Below are 19,842 nucleotides of genomic sequence, written 5' to 3'. Positions count from 1 at the left end.
AAGAAATCCCGTGATGGTGGCACACAGAGCCATATTTGCTGGCACCCCAGCCAGCCAGCTGATTTTCAGCCTTCCAGAGGGCTGGGGAGACCATTTTCGCCTTCCCCGGCTTCAGGAAAACCTCCACAGGCTGGGGAGGGGTGAAAAACAAGCTCAATGGGCCAACCGGAAAATTCGGGAACGAACTTCTGGTTGGCCCATTGGGGCCGTTTTTCGCCCTCCCCAGTGTTCAGGAAAGCCTCCGGAGGCTGGGGGGGGGGGCAAAAAACAGCCCCAAAAAGTCAACCGGAAGTTCAGAAATAATCAGTTTTTGGTTTCTAGAGGGCCTCCGGTGGACCAGGGGCAGTTGTGGGATTCAAATAATTTAACAACTGGTTCTCTGCCCTAATGATTTCTTCCAGCAACCAGTTCACCAACTGCTCAGAAAGTTAACAACTGGGCTCCCAAGTGGCTGAATTCCACCACTGACAAGGGGAGCCATTTTTTGCCCTTCCCCAGGTTTCAGGAAAGCTTCCAGAGCCTGGAGAGAGATCACACGCAAATGCACAGCTCGCAGGGGAGAATTGGTAGCATGTGCGCGGACAATTTTGGCATACCATAAGAAAAAGATCCCCATCACTGTTCTAATCCCACCAATTTCAATTAATTTAGGTATGCTTAGCAGCACATGATCATGAATGAAGGCAAATATACATGTTCTAAGATAATGTTGCAAGATCCAATCTGAGTTGGTCCTAGTAACCGATTCAAATTAGATCTAGCACATGATCAAGCTAGTCTCAGGACAGGACAGACACATAAATGATGTTCATATAAATCAAATAATATATTGTATTGGCATACAATATAAATCAAACACACAGTAGAAAAAGAATCTTGTAGTGGAAGGATCAGTACAATTTAATATAGACTGGCTTTTTTGAATGTTTAGAAACTTTAGGCTCCAGTCATTTCCCAAGCCTGCAAGCTCTATTCTTTATATATGCCAGTTCTATAATAGTATTATTCTATTAAACCTTCAGAAAACAGCTAGATTTCCAAGCTACTTCTTCCTGAAATAATGACTTCTCTTAAGTGCTGAAATTCCCTTTTCACTTTCAGTATTTTTTTAAAAGATGGTAAAAATCTTATCTGAGCTATTTTTAAAATCATTTTTATTGCTGCATATTTCACAGTTGCTGAATTTTATGCTTCATATTAATGGAAGCTTTCACTCTTTAAATGTTTACAGGTAGACCTTGACTTACAATCCAAAAGTTCTGTTGCTAAGTGAGATAGCTTTTAAGTGAATTTGCCCCATTTTACAACTTTTGATGCCACAGTTGTTAAGTGAATCACTGCAGTTGTTAAGTTAGCAACACAGTTGTTAAGTGAATCTGGTTTCCCCATTGACTTTGCTCATCAGAAAGTCACAAAGGTGATCACATAATCCTGAGACACTACAACTGTCAGAAATAGGAGTCAATTGTCAAGGGTCTGAATTTTGATCACATGACCACAGGGAAGCTGCAATGGTTGTGTGTAAAACGGTCATAAGTCACTCTTTCCAGTGGGATTGTAACTTTGAACAGTCACTAAATGAACTGTTGCAAGTTGAGAACTATTGGTGTTTGTAACTAAATATTTATAATTCTTGGGAGAATAGGAGTATAAATATTTAAAAACAAGCAAAAAAATTAACAGAATTACTCACACGACCATACGGGAATGTCATCCACACTTTCAAAGATGGCTTCAATCCAATCACAAGAATCTGAAGTTAATAATAGCAATAATAATAATGTAAAAATCATCCTTAACGTCTGCATTTTACAATCTTTTTCAAATATTAGTTTTTAAACGGGGTGTTTATGGAAGGTAGGTTACCTTTGTTAAGGAAGCCATAGCTAGCAGAGAATATTGGGTGATAGGATGGTCTCTCAGCTCAGCCTTTGCATGTAAAGGCTCAATGCAGCAAACCTCTCCCTTTGAACCACTGAACAGACAGCGAGATTCACATGTTCTCACACCCATGACTCTCCTGAATCACAGAAAATGGGACAATTTAGTACATGTCATATAGCAACCTATTTAAATGTAGCATTATTTTAAAAAATGTATAAGCCAAACTGTCAACTTATAGCAAAATTCCATGCAGAAAATCCAAGCAAGCCTGGGGGAGGGATACATCCCTAAGTTATACACCTGTACTCAAATTGTTTTGTTTCACACAGGTTGCTTTCAGGAAGTGAGGGGAACCAGATGTCAACTTGTAAAGTATTTCCAAGACTATTATCAGTCGACATAGAAAAGAGGTAGAATTCCATGCATACCTTTTGCCAGAGTCAGATCTCATATTCCTACAGCTGATGTGTGAAATGCGCATGTACATAGCCTGGCATAGCATCTTGTTGGTGAATGTGATTTATGATTCAGACAGAAGGAAGGGGATACAGGGGGTAAAGTTCAAGCGCAATTAAGCGGAAATCAGTTTCGGCTCCACAGAAGAACATGCCAAAATGTTGATCCTAATAAATGAATGGATTTCTTTTGAACTTTGTCTCGAGGCTCGTAAATTAATTAGGTCATCCTTTGGAAACTTCACACATACAATTTAAATAGAGTAGATATGATCCCAGGAGTGATAGAAATATTGTGTCTGAGTCCTGCAATTAATATGATAATTTTTCTGTCTGCAGTTATTTTTTATACAGTTCTGATAGCACTACATATAATCCTATGAACAACGATACAGTAAATAATTATTGAGAAAAATAAAAGTAGCAAAGGAAGCATTATTTTGACAAATAATATACAAACTGCAATCAAAATTTAAATGTCTATGGAGATTCTCAGTCATCCAGGTCATGGTTGTCCCAAAGGTGCTTTTTCAAAAGGCAACTGGACAGCCAGATGTGAGACCCAATGGCTAAAGTTGGGCTCTAGGAAGCAACTGGTTTTGTTGATGTTGTACCAGCCTTCCTTTTGCATCCTGACTTGCCTGCCTGAGATGCTTGCCTGTCACTGGGTTGGCAATCTGGAGATTTTAACTTGCCCTCATGTGACATACAAACTGGAGTGGCTCAGGAGTCTGTGGCTGCCATGGCAACCATGGATCTGAGCCAAGTCGTCAAGGGCCTGGCTCACAGAAGCAATCACAGATTAGATCTGGGGTTTTTCTCTCTCTCTCTTTTTAATCTTAGAGCAATTGTGACACAATTTGAAGGTGAAGGTCATCCGTCTTTGGTCATGGTTATTCTCTGCTTTACTTTTCAGACTGTTTTCATACAAATGTACCGTTCCCCTTCAGAGATCTATTAGATCAGTCCATCCCAAGATCTGAAGATTTCAGAGGAAGTTTTGGGATTTTCCTGAGGGCTTGACAAGCAGACTGAGTGAGACTTTTAATTTCTGCTTAGAAAGGGTTTTTGCAAGTGCCTTGGATCAGATTGCCCCTGTGTAGCCTCTCCCTGTACATCAGTGTCAGGGGCACCAAGAAAATGCCATCCGATGGGACTCAAGGAGCATGCCTTCTCTCTAAGACAGTGTTTCTCAACCTTAGCAACTTGAAGATGTCTGGACTTCAACTCCCAGAATTCCCCAGCCAGCGAATGCTGGCTGGGGAATTCTGGGAGTTGAAGTCCGGACATCTTCAAGTTGCCAAGGTTGAGAAACACTGCTCTAAGAGCACCACGTGCAACCATCTCCAAAAAGATTTGAACTGTCTTGACCCTTCAGTGAACTTTAAAAATCTAGTTTCTTCCTCAATGTCTGAAATAGGTCGAGTTATCGCCACCCAGATTGTATTACGTAGTTTCCTATGGAATATATTTGTTCTCTTCCGTTCTGATCGTTTCCATTTTTGTTTTATTTTCAAGGATCATGGTTGTGTACATTGCCAATAGCCACTGTTGAGTTAGAGGGCTAAATCTAATAGATAACTAAATAATGTTATAATAAAATCAGTTATTCTTACTTGAATGACAGTTCAAATACAGAGCCACCACTGTCATTGCAGATTGCGAGAGTTGGATCATCTGTAAACTAAAGAAAATATTATTGTCCTCAATTCTTTATAAAGCTTACTTATTTTCCTTCCATTTCTCCCAATGTGACTTTTCCCTTATACTAAGCGTGTACCTGTGATGCCAAGTACAATGATAGAATTCATCCTAAAATTAGAACTAAATCAGCTCTTGTAACCGAACACAACTTATTTCAGTCAAAATAGCCTAATCTCTGTAACCTTTTTAATGCTACATATATAGTTTACAAGACAGAACAATTACCTTAATGTGCAAAATTGCAGTTCCTGGAGGATGTGCATCTATTATTGATCGTAACAATTTTCCACTGGCCAGATCCCACATTGTAATCTGTAAGCAAAATATTATTAACTTTCTGTAATATAACTAATTATTATTAAGATATGAAAACTATAAGACATCTTTCAAGCCATCTAGGGATGAAACTAATGAAACTAGGAATTACTGAATGAAATCATCTGTTTTATTTCTTTTCAGAGAATTCTATAATAAAGTATATGATAGATACAATAGAAAGAACAATACTAGCAGAATTGGAAGGGACCTTGGAGATCTTCTTGTCCAACCCCCTGCCTAGGCAGGAAACTCTATACCATTTCAGACAGATGGCTATCCAACATCTTCTTAAAGACTTTCAGTGTTGGGGCATTCACAACTTCTGGAGGCAAACTGTTCCACTGATTAATTGTTCTAACTGCCAGGAAAGTTCTCCTCAGTTCTAAGTTGCTTCTCTCCTTGATTACTTTCCACCCATTGCTTCTTGTTCTACACTCAGGTGCCTTGGAAAATAGTTTGACTCCCTCTTCTTTGTGGCAACCCCTGAGATATTGGAACACTGCTATCATGTTTCCCCTAGTCCTTCTTTCTATTAAACTAGACATACCCAGTTCCTACAACTGTTCTTCATGTGTTTTAGTCTCCAGTCCCCTAATCATCTTTGTTGCTCTTCTTTGCACTCTTTCCAGAGTCTCCACATTTTTCCTACATCGTGGCGACCAGAACTGAATGCAGTATTCCAAGTGTGGCCTTACCAAGGCATTATAGAGTAGTATTAACACTTCACGTGATCTTGATTCTATCCCTCTATTTATGCAGCCTAGAACTGTGTTGGCTTTTTTGGCAGCTGCTGCACACTGCTGGCTCATATTTAAATGGTTGTCCACTAGGACTCTAAGAACAGTGGGAAGCACTTTTCAAATGTTGGTGAATGACAAACTATGTATTGGAAATCATCCTTCTCTACAATCAAATTGACTCTGTAATCCTTTGCACATCTATCTGAGACTGTGTATCTGTTTAAGTGTATTGCATAAATTATTACCTGTCCTTTTGCAAAGCCACACAGAAGTCTCGAACAGTCATTGTTGATGCTAAGAGCAGATATAGCCCCATACTGTGCACCAACAGCAGTATTGCCCAGGCAAAGTCGAAGAGCCTGGTTAGGGTCTAAACAGAACATAAAATTTATTTAACAGGAAGGAAAGAATCACAAGATATGTAATCAATTGACATTTCAAACTTAGAAAAGAGTAAATCCACATCAATTTAATTGGCTTAGTTTAAAGACATGCTCAATTATTCAAATCACACTTTGTTGTTGCAAATTTGAATTCACCAGGAATAACAAGAAGTGCTGTTAAACACAAGGAGGGTGCTGGAAGAATACTGAGAAACTGAATAGCAGAGAGTCCCACTGATAATAGGGCTAAGCTCAGATTCTCCATCCAAGGCAATTGTATTAAAAAATGATCATCACATAAATGTCTTGGTTGGTAGAGAGTATAAGAGTTCTGCTTCTGTCTAAACTGCATCTTGAAGAAAGGGAAGCAAGAGAGTCTGCCTTGTGAAAACAGAAGCTAATTTCATCAACAATAGGCCAGGTTAGAAACAGGCATACGAGCAGCATGTGAAGTCCTTCCTTCAATCTGTCTTTCACCCTTTGCTCTATTGGTCAAATAGGCTCCTAGGAGCAAAGTGATAAAGCAACTGTCAAAATTTTGACCATACCCTATAAGCTTTCACAATGTCTCTTTACTTTTCTGGCTTGCATAATCATAGTTTCTAGAGATGTGTAAACTGGACATGAACTTTAAGGTGAAAGAAGCTTTTGTGGAAGATAAAAAGTGAGAGCAAATATTGTACATGGTTTGTAATAGTGGCTCTATATGTGTAGCTCAGGCGTAGGATGAGGGTGAAGGTTGGTCCTCTGAGCTTACAAACGTTCTGTTACCAGGCTAGGTAAACAGAAGAACCCTGATACTGACATCCCTTAAACTTCACTGAAGACGTTATCTAGCCTGGTAACGTTAGGAAATCAACCCCCAAGCCTGGAGAACGAACCATCCCTCCCACCCCCATTATACTCTGTAAAGATGAAAGCTATCCATAAAAAGCTATAAAAAGAATATATAAATCAGTGAGGGAAAATAATCCTAGCCTTTTAATAGAGGCAGTAATTCAAACATTTTTGAAAAATCCATCTTTTGATATGAGATTAATTAACAGCTATAGGTCAGAAGCAAAACAGTAGATGATCAGCTCTAGACAGTTTTGCATGAAATTGTTTTTAAATACATTTCAATTGAGCTTCAAAAGTAATTTTGGATGACAATTGCTCCAGTCACCCTGGGACCCACTCAGTAGGGAGACAGATGGGGAAGAAGGTGGAGAGTGACTTGTTTTTCCTGGATCTGCTGCATATTTTTTTAAAATCATCAATTATAGTGCCCATCAGATATATGTTCTAATATCTAATCTCTTTCAATCTTAAAGTTAAAGTATCTTTCTAAACTTGCCATCAACCTAGAAACCATGTTAGAGGTATCCAACTTTATCAATGAAATTGCATAAAGATGAAGTATCATAAAAAGATTTACTAATGCTTATTTATGTGCAACACTGTGGACTTTAGACTCAATAAAGATCAGGCATGCATATACAGGGCTTAATATTTAAATCTAAAATGACACCATCATCAGACAAAAATAATCCACAGGAGAATACAAGCTGATTGAACAGGAGCACTGCAGGTGTGTTACCTTACAGTCAGCTCCTGTAATTACTAACACCAAAATGTAATTAAAAGAATTGAGGGCAATTTACACTGTTAAAAGATAAAACACTTCAACCATCACAAATTAGATACACCACACAAGTCTTACATGCTCACAATCATTACACAAGAGATACATTTTAGTTTCTACCTGCTTTATAAAGTATACATCAGAGCTTTTTTTAGGGTTATAAAGATATAAATTCCCAATATTAACATCTACATCATGGAAGATCTGTGGTAAGTTACAATTAAAAGGCTACAAATAACAAATTTATTTTTATTTATAATTCTAAATTCTCTACAAGAAGCTATTTCTTCAACTTTTGATTCCTTTTAATTTATCTCATTTTTCTTGGTTTAAATTATTGTTCTGTAGTGATAAATTACAGCTGCAAAGTTGAGAAGGCAGGCAAAATCAGGAATCCTTACCCCTTCCGTTATGTTAAAAAGTAATAGCTGCTCCTGAAGCCACAGAAGCTGCTCTAGAAAAATCTAAATGCATTTCTGGTCTATAAGAGAGCCACTGGGAAAGAAAGAAAATTCTGTAGAATTGCTTCTTACTTTAAAAGACCCTGCTTTTCAAATTTTGTCTTTTAGAACTGAATCTCAGCTGATGAAGACTACAGTAGATCAAGTGAAACAGAAAGAAGAAAATATTTGATTCTCTGACTCAGAAAATGTTAAATGTCTTAGACTTTAGTCATCTAGTCTTATGAAAAAACAATTATCCAATTTGCAGATTCTGATCAAAAACGCACTGCGGGTATTGAAATATATTGAAAGGAAGTACATTCAGGATGAAATGACTACTGTGTGCATAAATAATGGGACTCATTTGACTGCAGTTAATTTTTATTTCTTTTTTGAATAGTTTGTCCCTGGATTCCAGGCGAGAAGAAAAGTTTTGATTCAGAGGCTGAAGAAACGTGGATTGGACAGGGACCGGGTTTTTTTCTTAAAGAGGATACTTTTCATATACGTGAGAGGGTGATTGGCCACTATGAGTTTTTGTAATATATCCCTTCCAGGATATTGTGGAAGACACAACACTAAAAGTTTTTTTTTCCATTTATAGACTTTATATACTACGGCAGTGGTTCCCAAACTTGGCAACTTTAAGACTTGTGGACTTCAACTCCTAGAATTCTCCAGCCAGCTTTGCTTGGGAACCACTGTACTACGGCATGATATGTTTTTAAAATATATTGCTAATATTTACTAGTGGCTTTGACACAAACTTTAAATAGTAATATTTTGATTATTTTTTTCTATACTATCTGCTTTTATAAAAATGCAACTAACTTTGGGTATCAGATTACTTAGCCAATAAGTTAAAATACAGTTTAAAAACTATTACGATTTCAAATTTGAAGGCTGAAAGATAAGGCTGAGAAAAAAGTATAGTTTGTTTCTTATTCTTATGAAAAAAATTACTCTCTGGATGGCTCAGATGGAAAAGTCTAAGTAAATCCTTTTTTTAAAAGCACACGGGCTATTAGAGGATGTAATATTTGAGATCATCTTATTGCCAATGAATGTTTTAAACCAGGTATTCCTAAAAGAAGGTGAAATGTTTAAAATGCAGAATTCAGACAATGGTTAGAATAGCTTCACTACCAATTGCTGGAAGAAAAAAAATAGAAGTACACATATACTGTATCTATAACATCCCTTTATAGCCTGTTACAATATCCTTAATTTCAGAACATTACTGTATTGCTGCTTAACTAATGTAAGCCATTCATGCAGATTACATGCAAAATGCATCATACTATACCTTTGCCTTCTCAGTCCATAAGGAAAAAGATTGAAAGAGAAATGCCAAAAATAATTATGGGGAAAAAATAGACAGTAACCATATCCTGTTATTTCCATTAAAATATCTCTGGACACTAACAGATCTGTTGAAATCAAGTTTCTCTGAGGCATGGAGACTTCAATGTATTTGTAGGATAATGAAAATAATGCACCCCAAACAAGACATCTTCAGAGTCACTAAGCAATGGCTCAAAACCACCTCTTATTTCAACATACACCTATTTTTAATCCTGGTTACCAAGAATTTTTTAATAAGGTATTATTTATATGTAGCATTTTCTATTAAACTCAAGATCCAAATACTAATTTATATATATATATGTATGTATGTATGTATGTATGTATGTATGTATGTATATGTATATGTATATGTATCTAATATATATATATGTGTGTGTGTGTGTGTTTGTGGCCCAGTAGGAGCCGTTGGAGCTGCCACCAGACTCCGACAGCGAGAGGCCCTATGAGTTGGCTCTGGAGGATGTGGAGGACCCTGGACAGGGTTCCGACTCCGAGCAGGGCGCAGAGAGGCTGGTTGGCCACCAGGAGGCGCCTGAGCCTTGGAGCAGCGGGGAGGAGACAAGGGAGTTGGTCCTGGATGCCCGGCAACGGAGGGCTAAAGAACAGTTACACAGTTACAGGAGATAATTGAACTCAGCTGGTGGTAATTAGGCTCCTCTCAAGACTATAAAAGGAATGAAGTTCCATACGCTCGTTGCAGGAATCAACGTATTTACTACAGTTGGAGAACTCTCGTGGCTAACTTGGCAGGCTGGATTGCTGCCAAGGTTAGTCTGTGCTGGATTGCTGCCAACGTCTAGTTTGTGCTGGATTGCTGCCAAGGTCTAGTCTGTGTGTTACTAAATCTTTGAAGTATCTTTGTCTCGGCATGCTTTGGTGTAGGACGAGGGGGACAGAATATATATACACACATACATACACACACATACAATTATATACATACATATGTACACACACACACACACACACACACACACACACCTTCTGTTCCCATGACATGGTTACCCATAGTTAACTGTAGCATATTTCACTCATTTATCTCAATTGTCTGCAGTTGCATGATATACCACTCAATAAATTAACCTTAAAGACAGTGCAAACCATACTGAAGGCTAAAACAACGATTTTATCTGTGCTTCAGCGTGCTGTGTAAACAAAACCAGAGTAAGTTTCAAGTATTACCATAGCAAACACTCATACTTACCAAATATCAAAGCTAGACCATGGGATGTTCCTACGGCTATAAGACTCGATGCTGCCTAAACCAAGCAAAAACAATTAGATTGAGAACCAATGTATACTTGACATAGTTCAAAGAATTCATGAGAATTAAAAACCATCACCAGGAAGGAACTGATTCTAGAAGCAACAAATCTTGGGGCGGGGGAAGGAGGGTAAAAATTCAACATCAGCTAAATCAAAATACTTTATATTAGGTATACCAAAATGAGAGCCAGTTCGATGTAGTGGTTAAGGTGGCGCCGTGGTTACAGTGCAGTACTGCAGGCTATTCTGCTGACCGTAATTTGGCAGTTCGAATTTCACTAGGCTCAAGGTTGACTCAGCCTTCCATCCTTCTGAGGTGGGTAAAATGGGGACCCAGATTGTTGCGGGCAACATGCTGACTCTGTAAACCGCTTAGAGAGGGCTGTAAAGCACTATAAAGCGGTATAAGTCTAAGTGCTATTGTTACTGTTATTAAGATATCAGGCTAGAAACTGGGAGACTCCGTTCCAGTCCTGTCTTATGCACAAAGCCAGTTATTGACCTTGAGCCACTCACTTTCTCTCAGTTCTGAGGAGATGGCAATAGGAAACCACTTCTGAAAAACTTTGCCAAGAAAACTGCAGGAACTGATCCAGGCACTCTCCAAGAAATGATTAATTAAAAGAAAAAATAAATAAATATCAAGCATAAAGCATTCTAAAATTCTTTTCAAACTTACAATTGCAGTGGGTAAACCTGCATCCACTTTGGCCTACAACAATAACAAAAAACAGAGAGTGAGAAGATTAGCAATTATTTTTGAAATGCAAAATACCTAAAATGATATAACTTTAGACTTACGGGATCCACTTTGTTTTTTTAATCTGAATCCCCAAATCTATCAGGCAGCCTGGAACAAATTATACATACCTAAAGAATCCAGAGGCTAGAAAAAACCTCAACAAGTCTCTCACATTAAAATCATTCCTGGTTCCAACCTTTATTTTAGCAACATAAAAGAAGGATAATGTATTTGATGCAGTTGTCTAATTAGAAATTTAAAAAAATCATTAACTATTGCAATATTAATCAACACACCCAAATAATTTTCTGGATTATTCATGGATTAGAGGATCATGAGGCTTATCATGAAAATAAATATCTTCATATCAAGTAATTTATCACAGGTTTATCAATTTGCCTTTTAAGTCTACTCTCTCTAACCATATAAGTGTTCAATTTTTTTCTTTAGCGCTAAACCTGCAAGATGAACCATCTTCAATGGTTAAAGAAGGTTTTATGGATGTCAAAATATTGCTTTAGTCATGCAACTAGCAGGTGGAAAATGCTTAACCAGCCCCTTTTCTAAGAATCATGATCTAACCATAGCTATTCTAGACAAAGTAAATTACTGTCCTCCCAATTAAAATATGTTGCTTTTTTGAACTACACTATTCAGTTAATCCTCCTCTACAGTCCCATCAATTTCAGGAGGACAATAGAGTATGCAGAAGAAATAACTTTATTTGAGCATAGATTTCCTAGAATGTTGTGTAACAATAAAACATCTCTGCTAAAATCTGTAGGAATAACTTGTGTTTTGGAAAGCATTCAAACAAAAAATAATGATGTAAATGAAACTGCCTTTTCTTTTTATTTTGTAAAGTTTGTTTGTTCCATTGATAGTAGCTCAATTTTGCCACAACAGTAAGACTATAAAATCCCAAGACTTGTAGTAAAAAGGAAATAATTTTACTCCAAATTAGTGTATTATTGATGTTCATTTGCCACAAAGAGCAAGCATAAAGAAAGAGACAAAAAGAACTTACTGCTGCAGATACTATTTGGGTAGAAATACCCTTCAAAAGTGACAGACGTAAACTGAGCCATGGATGGAGAAAGAATCACGGAGTTTCTTCTTTCTATAAACAATAAAATCAGAACAGCATTTTATTTTATTTGCAAAATGAACCACTACTATAGTCTACAACAGTTTGACAGAGTCTATGTTTTTAAAAAATAAATCACGCTGAAACAACAGAATCTCTGTAATACCTCTGAAATTACACCTACATAATCACAGTTACAAACATGAGGGTGAAAATATTCAGGCACTTCTATGTGTGTTTAAAACAGTGGTGGGTTCCTACCGTTTCGGACCACTTTGGCTGAACCAGTAGTGGTTTGGCGGCCTGGGTTGCTGGAATAGTCAGCGACGCAGGCCTGCCACGGCCCCAAACTGGTTCTTCGGACGGCACTATAGGCACCACCATCTTGTTTTTTCAGTTCTGCACATGTGCAGAACAATTTTAATTGGACAGCAAATGGGTGTACAGTGCGCATCAAGTGTGTGCGGGCATCAAGCGCATGCGGGCATCAAGAGTGCACGGACAGCGCGCACATGAGCGAACCAGCAGTAGTGCCTGCTGGAACCCACCTCCGGTTTAAAAGAATAATTATGATGCAACAGTTGCTCATAATCTAATCTAGAATCCAAGTCAGTACTCATAATTTCCACAATTCTGATTCTCAAAGTATCTAACTGAATTAATCTGCTAACAGTTACCTTTTTAGGTGTGATTTATCTCCACTATCAGAGCTTGCTACTGAAGAAGTATCATATGAATGAGTATCAATGTTATCAATGTTCAGAAGAGAAGGATCCTCAAGAACAAATGGCTCTTCTTCATCATCAGTCTAAAACAAATCACATATAATTTCTTTAAATCTATATCCATACACCAGTACAGTTATAGTGTCATTTAAAATAGCATTGATTGTATCAGGTTTGGGAATGTTTGTATTTCCCAGGCACACAAAGCACCTTGCTGAAGTTAAGGCAGGAAATACAAGACTTGCTGATGAAACAGTACATTTTGGGAGGAAAAAAGACAGACACAAAAACATAAATAATGCAATCCTTATTAAATTAGTGTGCATCTTTTAAGGATCCTGTTTTCATTTACTAAAATAATTTGGTCATAGCATTCTAGGAAGTAAAAAGCAGACATTTAAGAAGCATGCCTATCTGCTTTCTACTTTTGTAACAGAAAAAGGGAAATGGATACCACACTGGGCAACTTACTTCATTTAAAATACTTTCTAATGTTGGAGGAGTATCAACTTGAGGAATATCAAATTCTTTGTCATCAATCTAGATGAAGAAATGAAAAAAATATTTTAAAACTTTACTGGGATGTAAGCTGTTGGCTTTTAATAACACAATGCATCATACTCCTAATACTATTCTCATTCTAAAACTGACACTTTCCAAAGAAAGTTTTCAAAAATATATGAATAAGAAATCTAAGCCAGGGAATGGTATAGGCAACTTCTGAATTTTACAGGCAGTCCTCAACTTACAACCAAATTGATCCCAGAATTTGTTGCTAATTGAGATATTTGTTAAGTAAGTTTCCCCCCATTTTATAATCTTCCTTGCCACAATTGTTAAGTTCATCGCTACAGCTGTTAAATTAGTAACACCATTGTTAAATGAATCTGGCTTCCCCTTTGACTTTATCAGAAAGTCACAAAAGGTGAGTACATGACCCCAGGACACTGCAATGATCATAATAGGAGTCAGTTGCCAAACGTCTGAATTTTGACCATGTGACCTTACGGAGGCCACAATGATTGTAAATATGAAAAACTATCATGTCATTTTTTTTCAGTCCCTTTGTAAGTCACTAAACGAAAGGTTGTAAATTGAGGACTAGCTGTATTTATGCAGCACTCTGAAGCCCTGTTCACTTGCTTTTTAGAAATAGGTTCATACATCATTCAAAGCCATTTTGCTACTTGCTTTGGACATGTCTTGTGTGAATGAATTATGGTTCAAGATATTCTCTGGGAGAGCCATCTGATGCAGTGGTTAAGGTACCAGGCTAGATATTGGGAGACCATGAATTCCATTCCTGCCTTAGGCATGGAGTTAGCTTGGTGACTTTGGCCCAGACACTCTTTTTCAGTCCTAGGAACAAAGCAATGGGAAACCGCTTCCAGAAAACAGTAGGGAAGAGTCCAGGCCATTGCCAGCAGTCAACAGTGTGGAAGACAGTAAAAAAAAAGTTTTACAAAAGAAAAGAAAGAAAGAAAGAAAGAAAGAAAGAAGAAGAAAGAAAGAAAGAAAGAAAGAAAGAAAGGAAAATCATATCTGAAAGGAGGACAATTTAGGCAACAAACTATGCTTAAACAAACCAGGGTGTAGCATGTCATATGAACACAGACTTAATATTTTTTCAAAAAATTCTCAGGTTATGAACCAAGACTATTCTTCACATATATGGCTATTTACAGCTGCTTTATACTCTATGAAACACACATGAGCAGTATATATATGCAATATCACATTTCAAGGAGCCATGGCAGGACAGCTCAGTTACATGCATAGCATTCTCTCTGTGTGTACATATGTCTGTACCTGTGTTTCTATGTGTGTTTGTGTATTTATGGTTTGATGCTTCAAGAACCAGCAACGTTAAAAATAACAAAACGTGAAAGAGCTACTCAAAATTATTCTGATTATTATGAACACTTATGAACCAAGCATATTACAAATTGTAATATGAAAGCCAACAACAGAACAGATACCCCCGCTCTCATCCAAAAAACCTGTCAAAAATGCAGAGTGGTCTTTGAATAAGATCTGTTCTGCAAATAGTAATAGATAGCTACAACTTACCAGCTCACTCTTTGATTCTAACTCTTTGCTCAATTCAGTAATAGATAATTTGGGGAAGGGCTTCTTGTTGACTGGATTCATCCATCATAGAGAAACAGCCTTGATCTGGATCAAGGCTTTGAGTCCCAGTTTTGAAAGCTTCTTCCATCTTTCCTATTCCAGCAATATTAATCAGCCAGTTGATAGAAAGTTTAAAGTGTTTCCGCCCAACAATCTTTAATTGACATAGTCTGCAATTAACAATATAGAAAAAAATTGATCATTTATAGCACCTCTAATTAATATAAGAGAAAAGGTCAGTACTTCTACAAAATGCAAACTGTAGAATAGTAATAGTAAAGTCCATACATATATTATGAATCAGATGTACAGTAATATCTAGAAATCAGCTGTGGCACTACACCCAGAGCAGTGGTTTCAGATGAAATACCAGTGGGCCTGGGCAAAAGGGTGTCATTCATTCTTTCAACTTTTATATCACCAAATCTTGTAAGATTTTTAGTAATTAGAAATGTAGCATATAAAATACGTAAACAATAAAATATCCATGATAAGCAAAATAACAATAAAACATCCACAGTAAAAAATAAAGCTAAAACGTATAAGAAAATCTTTATTCATTGATGCCTTCAAACCCAAATGGCATCTGAGCAATCAACCAGTCAACAGGAAAGAACACTGTTTTGAGCTTCCTCCACAGTGAAATTGAAGTGGGACCTAATCTGCCTACAACAAAAGCAATTTAAAGAACAGGCCATTAACAAAGCAAGGAGCAGGAGGACTAAGTCACAAACTTGTTGTCTTGAAGAATAGTACTTCCCCATCAAGAAAACAGAGTCTTTAAAAGAATTTAGAAATGGCTTTGGGAAAAATATGAAATTCATTTACAGGAGACAAAAGGTATAATTAAGAAAACAGTTACAGTGAGAGAAAGGTAATTCAAAATAATCCCATCTTGATTTTGTTTGGTGATAGATGGGAGAGAAAGAGAAGCTTTCAAGGACCTTTCACTATATCCTATAAAAAAAGATCACTTTCCTAAAATCCTTGCGATGTCCATTTCTTGATCTGGCCTAACTTGAAGGACTGACAGAGATCTTAACAGAAACCAGGGACACCAGCACAACATCAGAGCATCTCCCAGCATAGTCCGAGGCAGAACTATAACATTGGATAACATCGATGTAGTAATATTACGCCCTGAACTGATGGTCTCTACCAATGTAATTGAATACCAGGAGAAAGAGAAGCTAACCCTGAGACACAACACAGAGAACACTCCGTCCATCCACAGCTGATTAAAACCCTGTTTTATTCCAAAGGAATTGAACAACTACATAATAGTCCAATGCCCAAAATCTAAGGGACTGGTTTGGACAAAACTCAACAGCATTTTTTTGTGTGTGGCTGTTGATACAAATAGGATTTGTCAACAGATTGCCAATGTCCAATGAAGGATATGACACAAGAAGAATGCCCAAAACTCAACAAAAAAGAGGTTTACACTCCACAATTCATTCCACTTTGATAAAGAACTATTAATGACTACTCTTTGAGCACTATTGCAAACCTACTACCTACTACCATCGGGTTTAAATTTCAACAGATTACAAATCAGAATGTCATAGATACATTAAATATCCTGTTGAAATCAATATATCCTATATCTACAGCATCTGCACAATCTATATAGGAAGCTGCCTCATTAAAAAAAAAAAGTAAGGATAATCTTCCAAAGTACTGATATCATACTGACAGATCTGTAGTTCCCCAAATCCTTCTTTTATCTCCTTTCTAAAGATGCAAAAATGCCTCCCTCCCATCAATTCGCCTGACACTTCTTCCGTTCGCTAGGATTTCTCAAAGATACTTCATAAAGGTTCAGCCAGAGCACTAGGGTTTTTCAGTACGTCAGGATAACTACTCTCTACTTTATCGTTTTCCATTCAATCTTGCCAGATTCTCAGAGGCTGACAGTTTACAAGTGCCTGCAGTTTCCTTGGCAAGATTCTGTTTCCCGGAAGCGATTGGCTATTGCCTCCTTCCGATACTTAAGAGATTTAAACAGGCTCAAGTGAATGGATCTTTCTTCACCGTGTTTTGCTAACGCATCAGATTTTACAGAAGCGTTTCATTGCAGAGCATAAGGGGTCGGCAAGAGGCCGTCCAACCTCATCGCCCGCCGAGTGCAGGAATCCACGATTACAGCACCAACCAGCTTGAAGCATCCAAGACAAGGAAGGATGAAAAGGCTGCAAGGAAAGGGAGAATACACGCCGTACACAACGAAGAGCGGCACCGACCGTGGCACTTCCAGCCGCTTTCAGGGAAGCTCCGCTGCTTTACGTGGAAGGCTCGGTGGGTGCCCCGGCTACCGACAGACAGCTACTGCTCTCGGGAGAAAGCCTCGGGGTTCCCTCCAGCCAAAACTCCCTGCCGCGGCAGCGAGCCGTCCGGTTCCCGGTCCTTTAACACGCAGAGAAGAAAGCGGGCTCACCAAACCACTTTCCTAGGAAACCCTTTTTGACACTGGGTTGCTGTAGTAGTGGCTGCCACACCCCCGGCCCCTTTCCAGGCTTCACTTCCGCCCGAAGTCGAAGAAACTGTTTCCCCGGCGCTTTCTTAACGCGTCCGCCCTGACTCATATCAACCGAGCCTTGTTTATATAGCGCCCTCTTCTGGCAGCAACGAAAGATGCACGTGCTTGCGTGAAATTTACCGTAGTCAATCCAGGCATTTTGAAAGACTGTCCAGTGTTTCCCAACCTTGGCAACTTGAAGATGTCCGGACTTCAACTCCCAGAATTCCCCAGCAGCATGCTGGCTGGGAATTCTGGGAGTTGAAGTCCGGACATCTTCAAGTTGCCAAGGTTGGGAAACACTGTAATTATGCAGTGCAGTAGTACGCTACCTAAAGATGCAATAGAAGGAGCACATTTGGGCTACAAAGCCTAGTCTTGTCTCCCTGAGTGATAACGTAAAACCATTTCATGATGCCATCCTGTACTTAAAATTGCCTCAAAACATATTCCATTGCTTTCAATGGATTTCAATTTCAGTTATTTCTCCGAATGGGAATGGACTGAAACAATGCCATGATTAACATATTGGCACATTTTAAATTTATACATCTACATAAACATAAATCACTATTTATGCAAATTTATAACAAATTCAATAAGCAATGAAACTTTTAAAAATATTCTTCCTTTTCCTTGTATTCTATTCAATTGCCTTTTCGGTATATACTGCTTTACGAATCCTTGGTATGAATACAAAATGGTATCATTTATATATGGCTACTTGTTTTTTAGATTTCACACTGCTATCACTTGAGGATCTTTTTCTTAAGCAATTCGCTCCTGTTTCATATGTTTTATTTTATGATTCAGATCTTCACCAACCCACCATAATATTTTCTTTTGTACTTGCTTGGGAATTAATCCACATTCACCCAATCATTCTTGGTTATTCTTGATCTCAATTCTTGTTTTCTCACACACACACTACTTAAATACCCCATTCCACTCCATCCTCCTTTTATGTTTCTCCTGGCATACCCATATCCATAGTTAGGATCTTCTACTGCTATAAAGGCATACGGAAACTATATTTAATTAAAGCTCTGTATAAGAGCAATGTAATCTTGTAGCTTTTATACTAGGCATTCTGGAGACCAGTAACTCACTGTAATCTGCTGGCTTTGGAATTAATAAAACGATCATTGGTATTCTCTCTGGCTGTTGATGTAATACAGCATAAATATAACATAATACAACAATAAATGACAAATGTTGAAAAAAAAACATGTGCATTTCCACTTGTTTATTGTTTATTTATTGTTATTGTATTATATAACAATATAATAAAAAATCACATACAGGTAGTAGTTGATTAAAAACCATTTGTTTAGTGACCATTGAAGTTATAACAGCACTGAAAGAAGTGACTTATGTCTGGTTTTCGCACTTATGACTGTTGCAGCGTCTCCCTGGTCATGTGATCAAAATTTGGGGTCTTGGCAACTAGCCTATATTATGACAGTTGCCCTGTTTCAGGATCACGGGATCACCATTTTTTTAATCTTCCCGCCAATTTCTGAGAAGCAAAGTCAATGGTCTTCTGGAATGCCAGCAATGATTCTCTTAACAACTGTGACAAAAAAGTTCATAAAATGGGACAAAACTCACTTAACAACTGCTTTGCTTAGCAACAGAAATATTTAGATCACTTGTTGTCATAAGTCAAGAACTACTTATACAACAAAACCAAACTATTTTATATTTTAAAAAAGAAGAACAAGATGGCAAACCTGGCAGTCACTCCAAAACTTTCTAATAACTAATATCCAGTGGAGCAAGTACTAACCACTCTACTCCATAGCCTAGGAAAACAACAAAGTGTATGGTCTTCTGGAATGCTAGCAGGGTAGAAGGCACAGGGTGGAAAAACACCATCAGTTCACTTCTGCTGAAAATCTCTGATCCAGGTTGTCTGTAAGAGAGTTGCACAATATAGACAATAAGATAATAACAAATACAAGGTATTTCCTTGCTATGAAACTAATTTTTAGCTTTTCAGTCAAGATACACAATTGAATGAAAAACTTGTAGAAAACATTCAAAGGTCAGATGAGATAACTACCTATATGACAATACAAATGTTTTTTTGCATTGTATGATCCCTGAGAGAAATAATAATGCTATGTAAAAATTGCTTTTTCATATTTTCTAAGTATCCTAGACAGCAACATTAATGGTTTCCAGCCAGCATGAAACACACATCTGGAGGATACTGTGTGGGGGCAAGAACATTGGTGGAACCTGAAGTATCTGAAATTCTGCTTAACTAGGCAGCATTTTAATGACAATGGTGATTATGTTTCTGTATAAGTTAGACCAACATACCTGTTTCTTCGTTCTCACTGTCTTCTTCCATCCCTTCTCCAACAGTAGCACTTTCTTCTTGTTTAGGGAGGGCTTCATCATGAATCTAGCCACATAATGTAAAATAATGCAAATTATAGACTGTATT

General features: G+C 37.7%; 1 protein-coding gene across 1 annotated transcript in view; it reads right to left on the bottom strand.

The window, feature by feature from the left end:
* The window catches only part of VPS8 (VPS8 subunit of CORVET complex), a 98,202-nt gene extending 80,812 nt beyond the window's left edge, over positions 1-17,390 (bottom strand). The window contains 14 exon segments of the mRNA XM_032225506.1: positions 1,694-1,753; positions 1,867-2,020; positions 3,956-4,023; positions 4,269-4,355; positions 5,347-5,471; positions 10,124-10,178; positions 10,865-10,897; positions 11,955-12,004; positions 12,007-12,047; positions 12,692-12,822; positions 13,211-13,279; positions 14,810-14,867; positions 14,869-15,039; positions 17,113-17,390. Coding sequence (XP_032081397.1) covers positions 1,694-1,753; positions 1,867-2,020; positions 3,956-4,023; positions 4,269-4,355; positions 5,347-5,471; positions 10,124-10,178; positions 10,865-10,897; positions 11,955-12,004; positions 12,007-12,047; positions 12,692-12,822; positions 13,211-13,279; positions 14,810-14,867; positions 14,869-14,957 — 1,020 coding nt within the window. The 5' untranslated portion in view covers positions 14,958-15,039; positions 17,113-17,390.
* Between the last annotated feature and the right edge of the window lie 2,452 nt (positions 17,391-19,842).

This window comes from Thamnophis elegans, chromosome 10 (assembly GCF_009769535.1).
Source record: "Thamnophis elegans isolate rThaEle1 chromosome 10, rThaEle1.pri, whole genome shotgun sequence".
NCBI classification, from domain to species: Eukaryota; Metazoa; Chordata; class Lepidosauria; order Squamata; family Colubridae; genus Thamnophis; species Thamnophis elegans.
The sequence above is the reverse complement of the archived record's forward strand: the minus strand, read 5'-3'. Positions and strand labels throughout refer to the sequence as shown.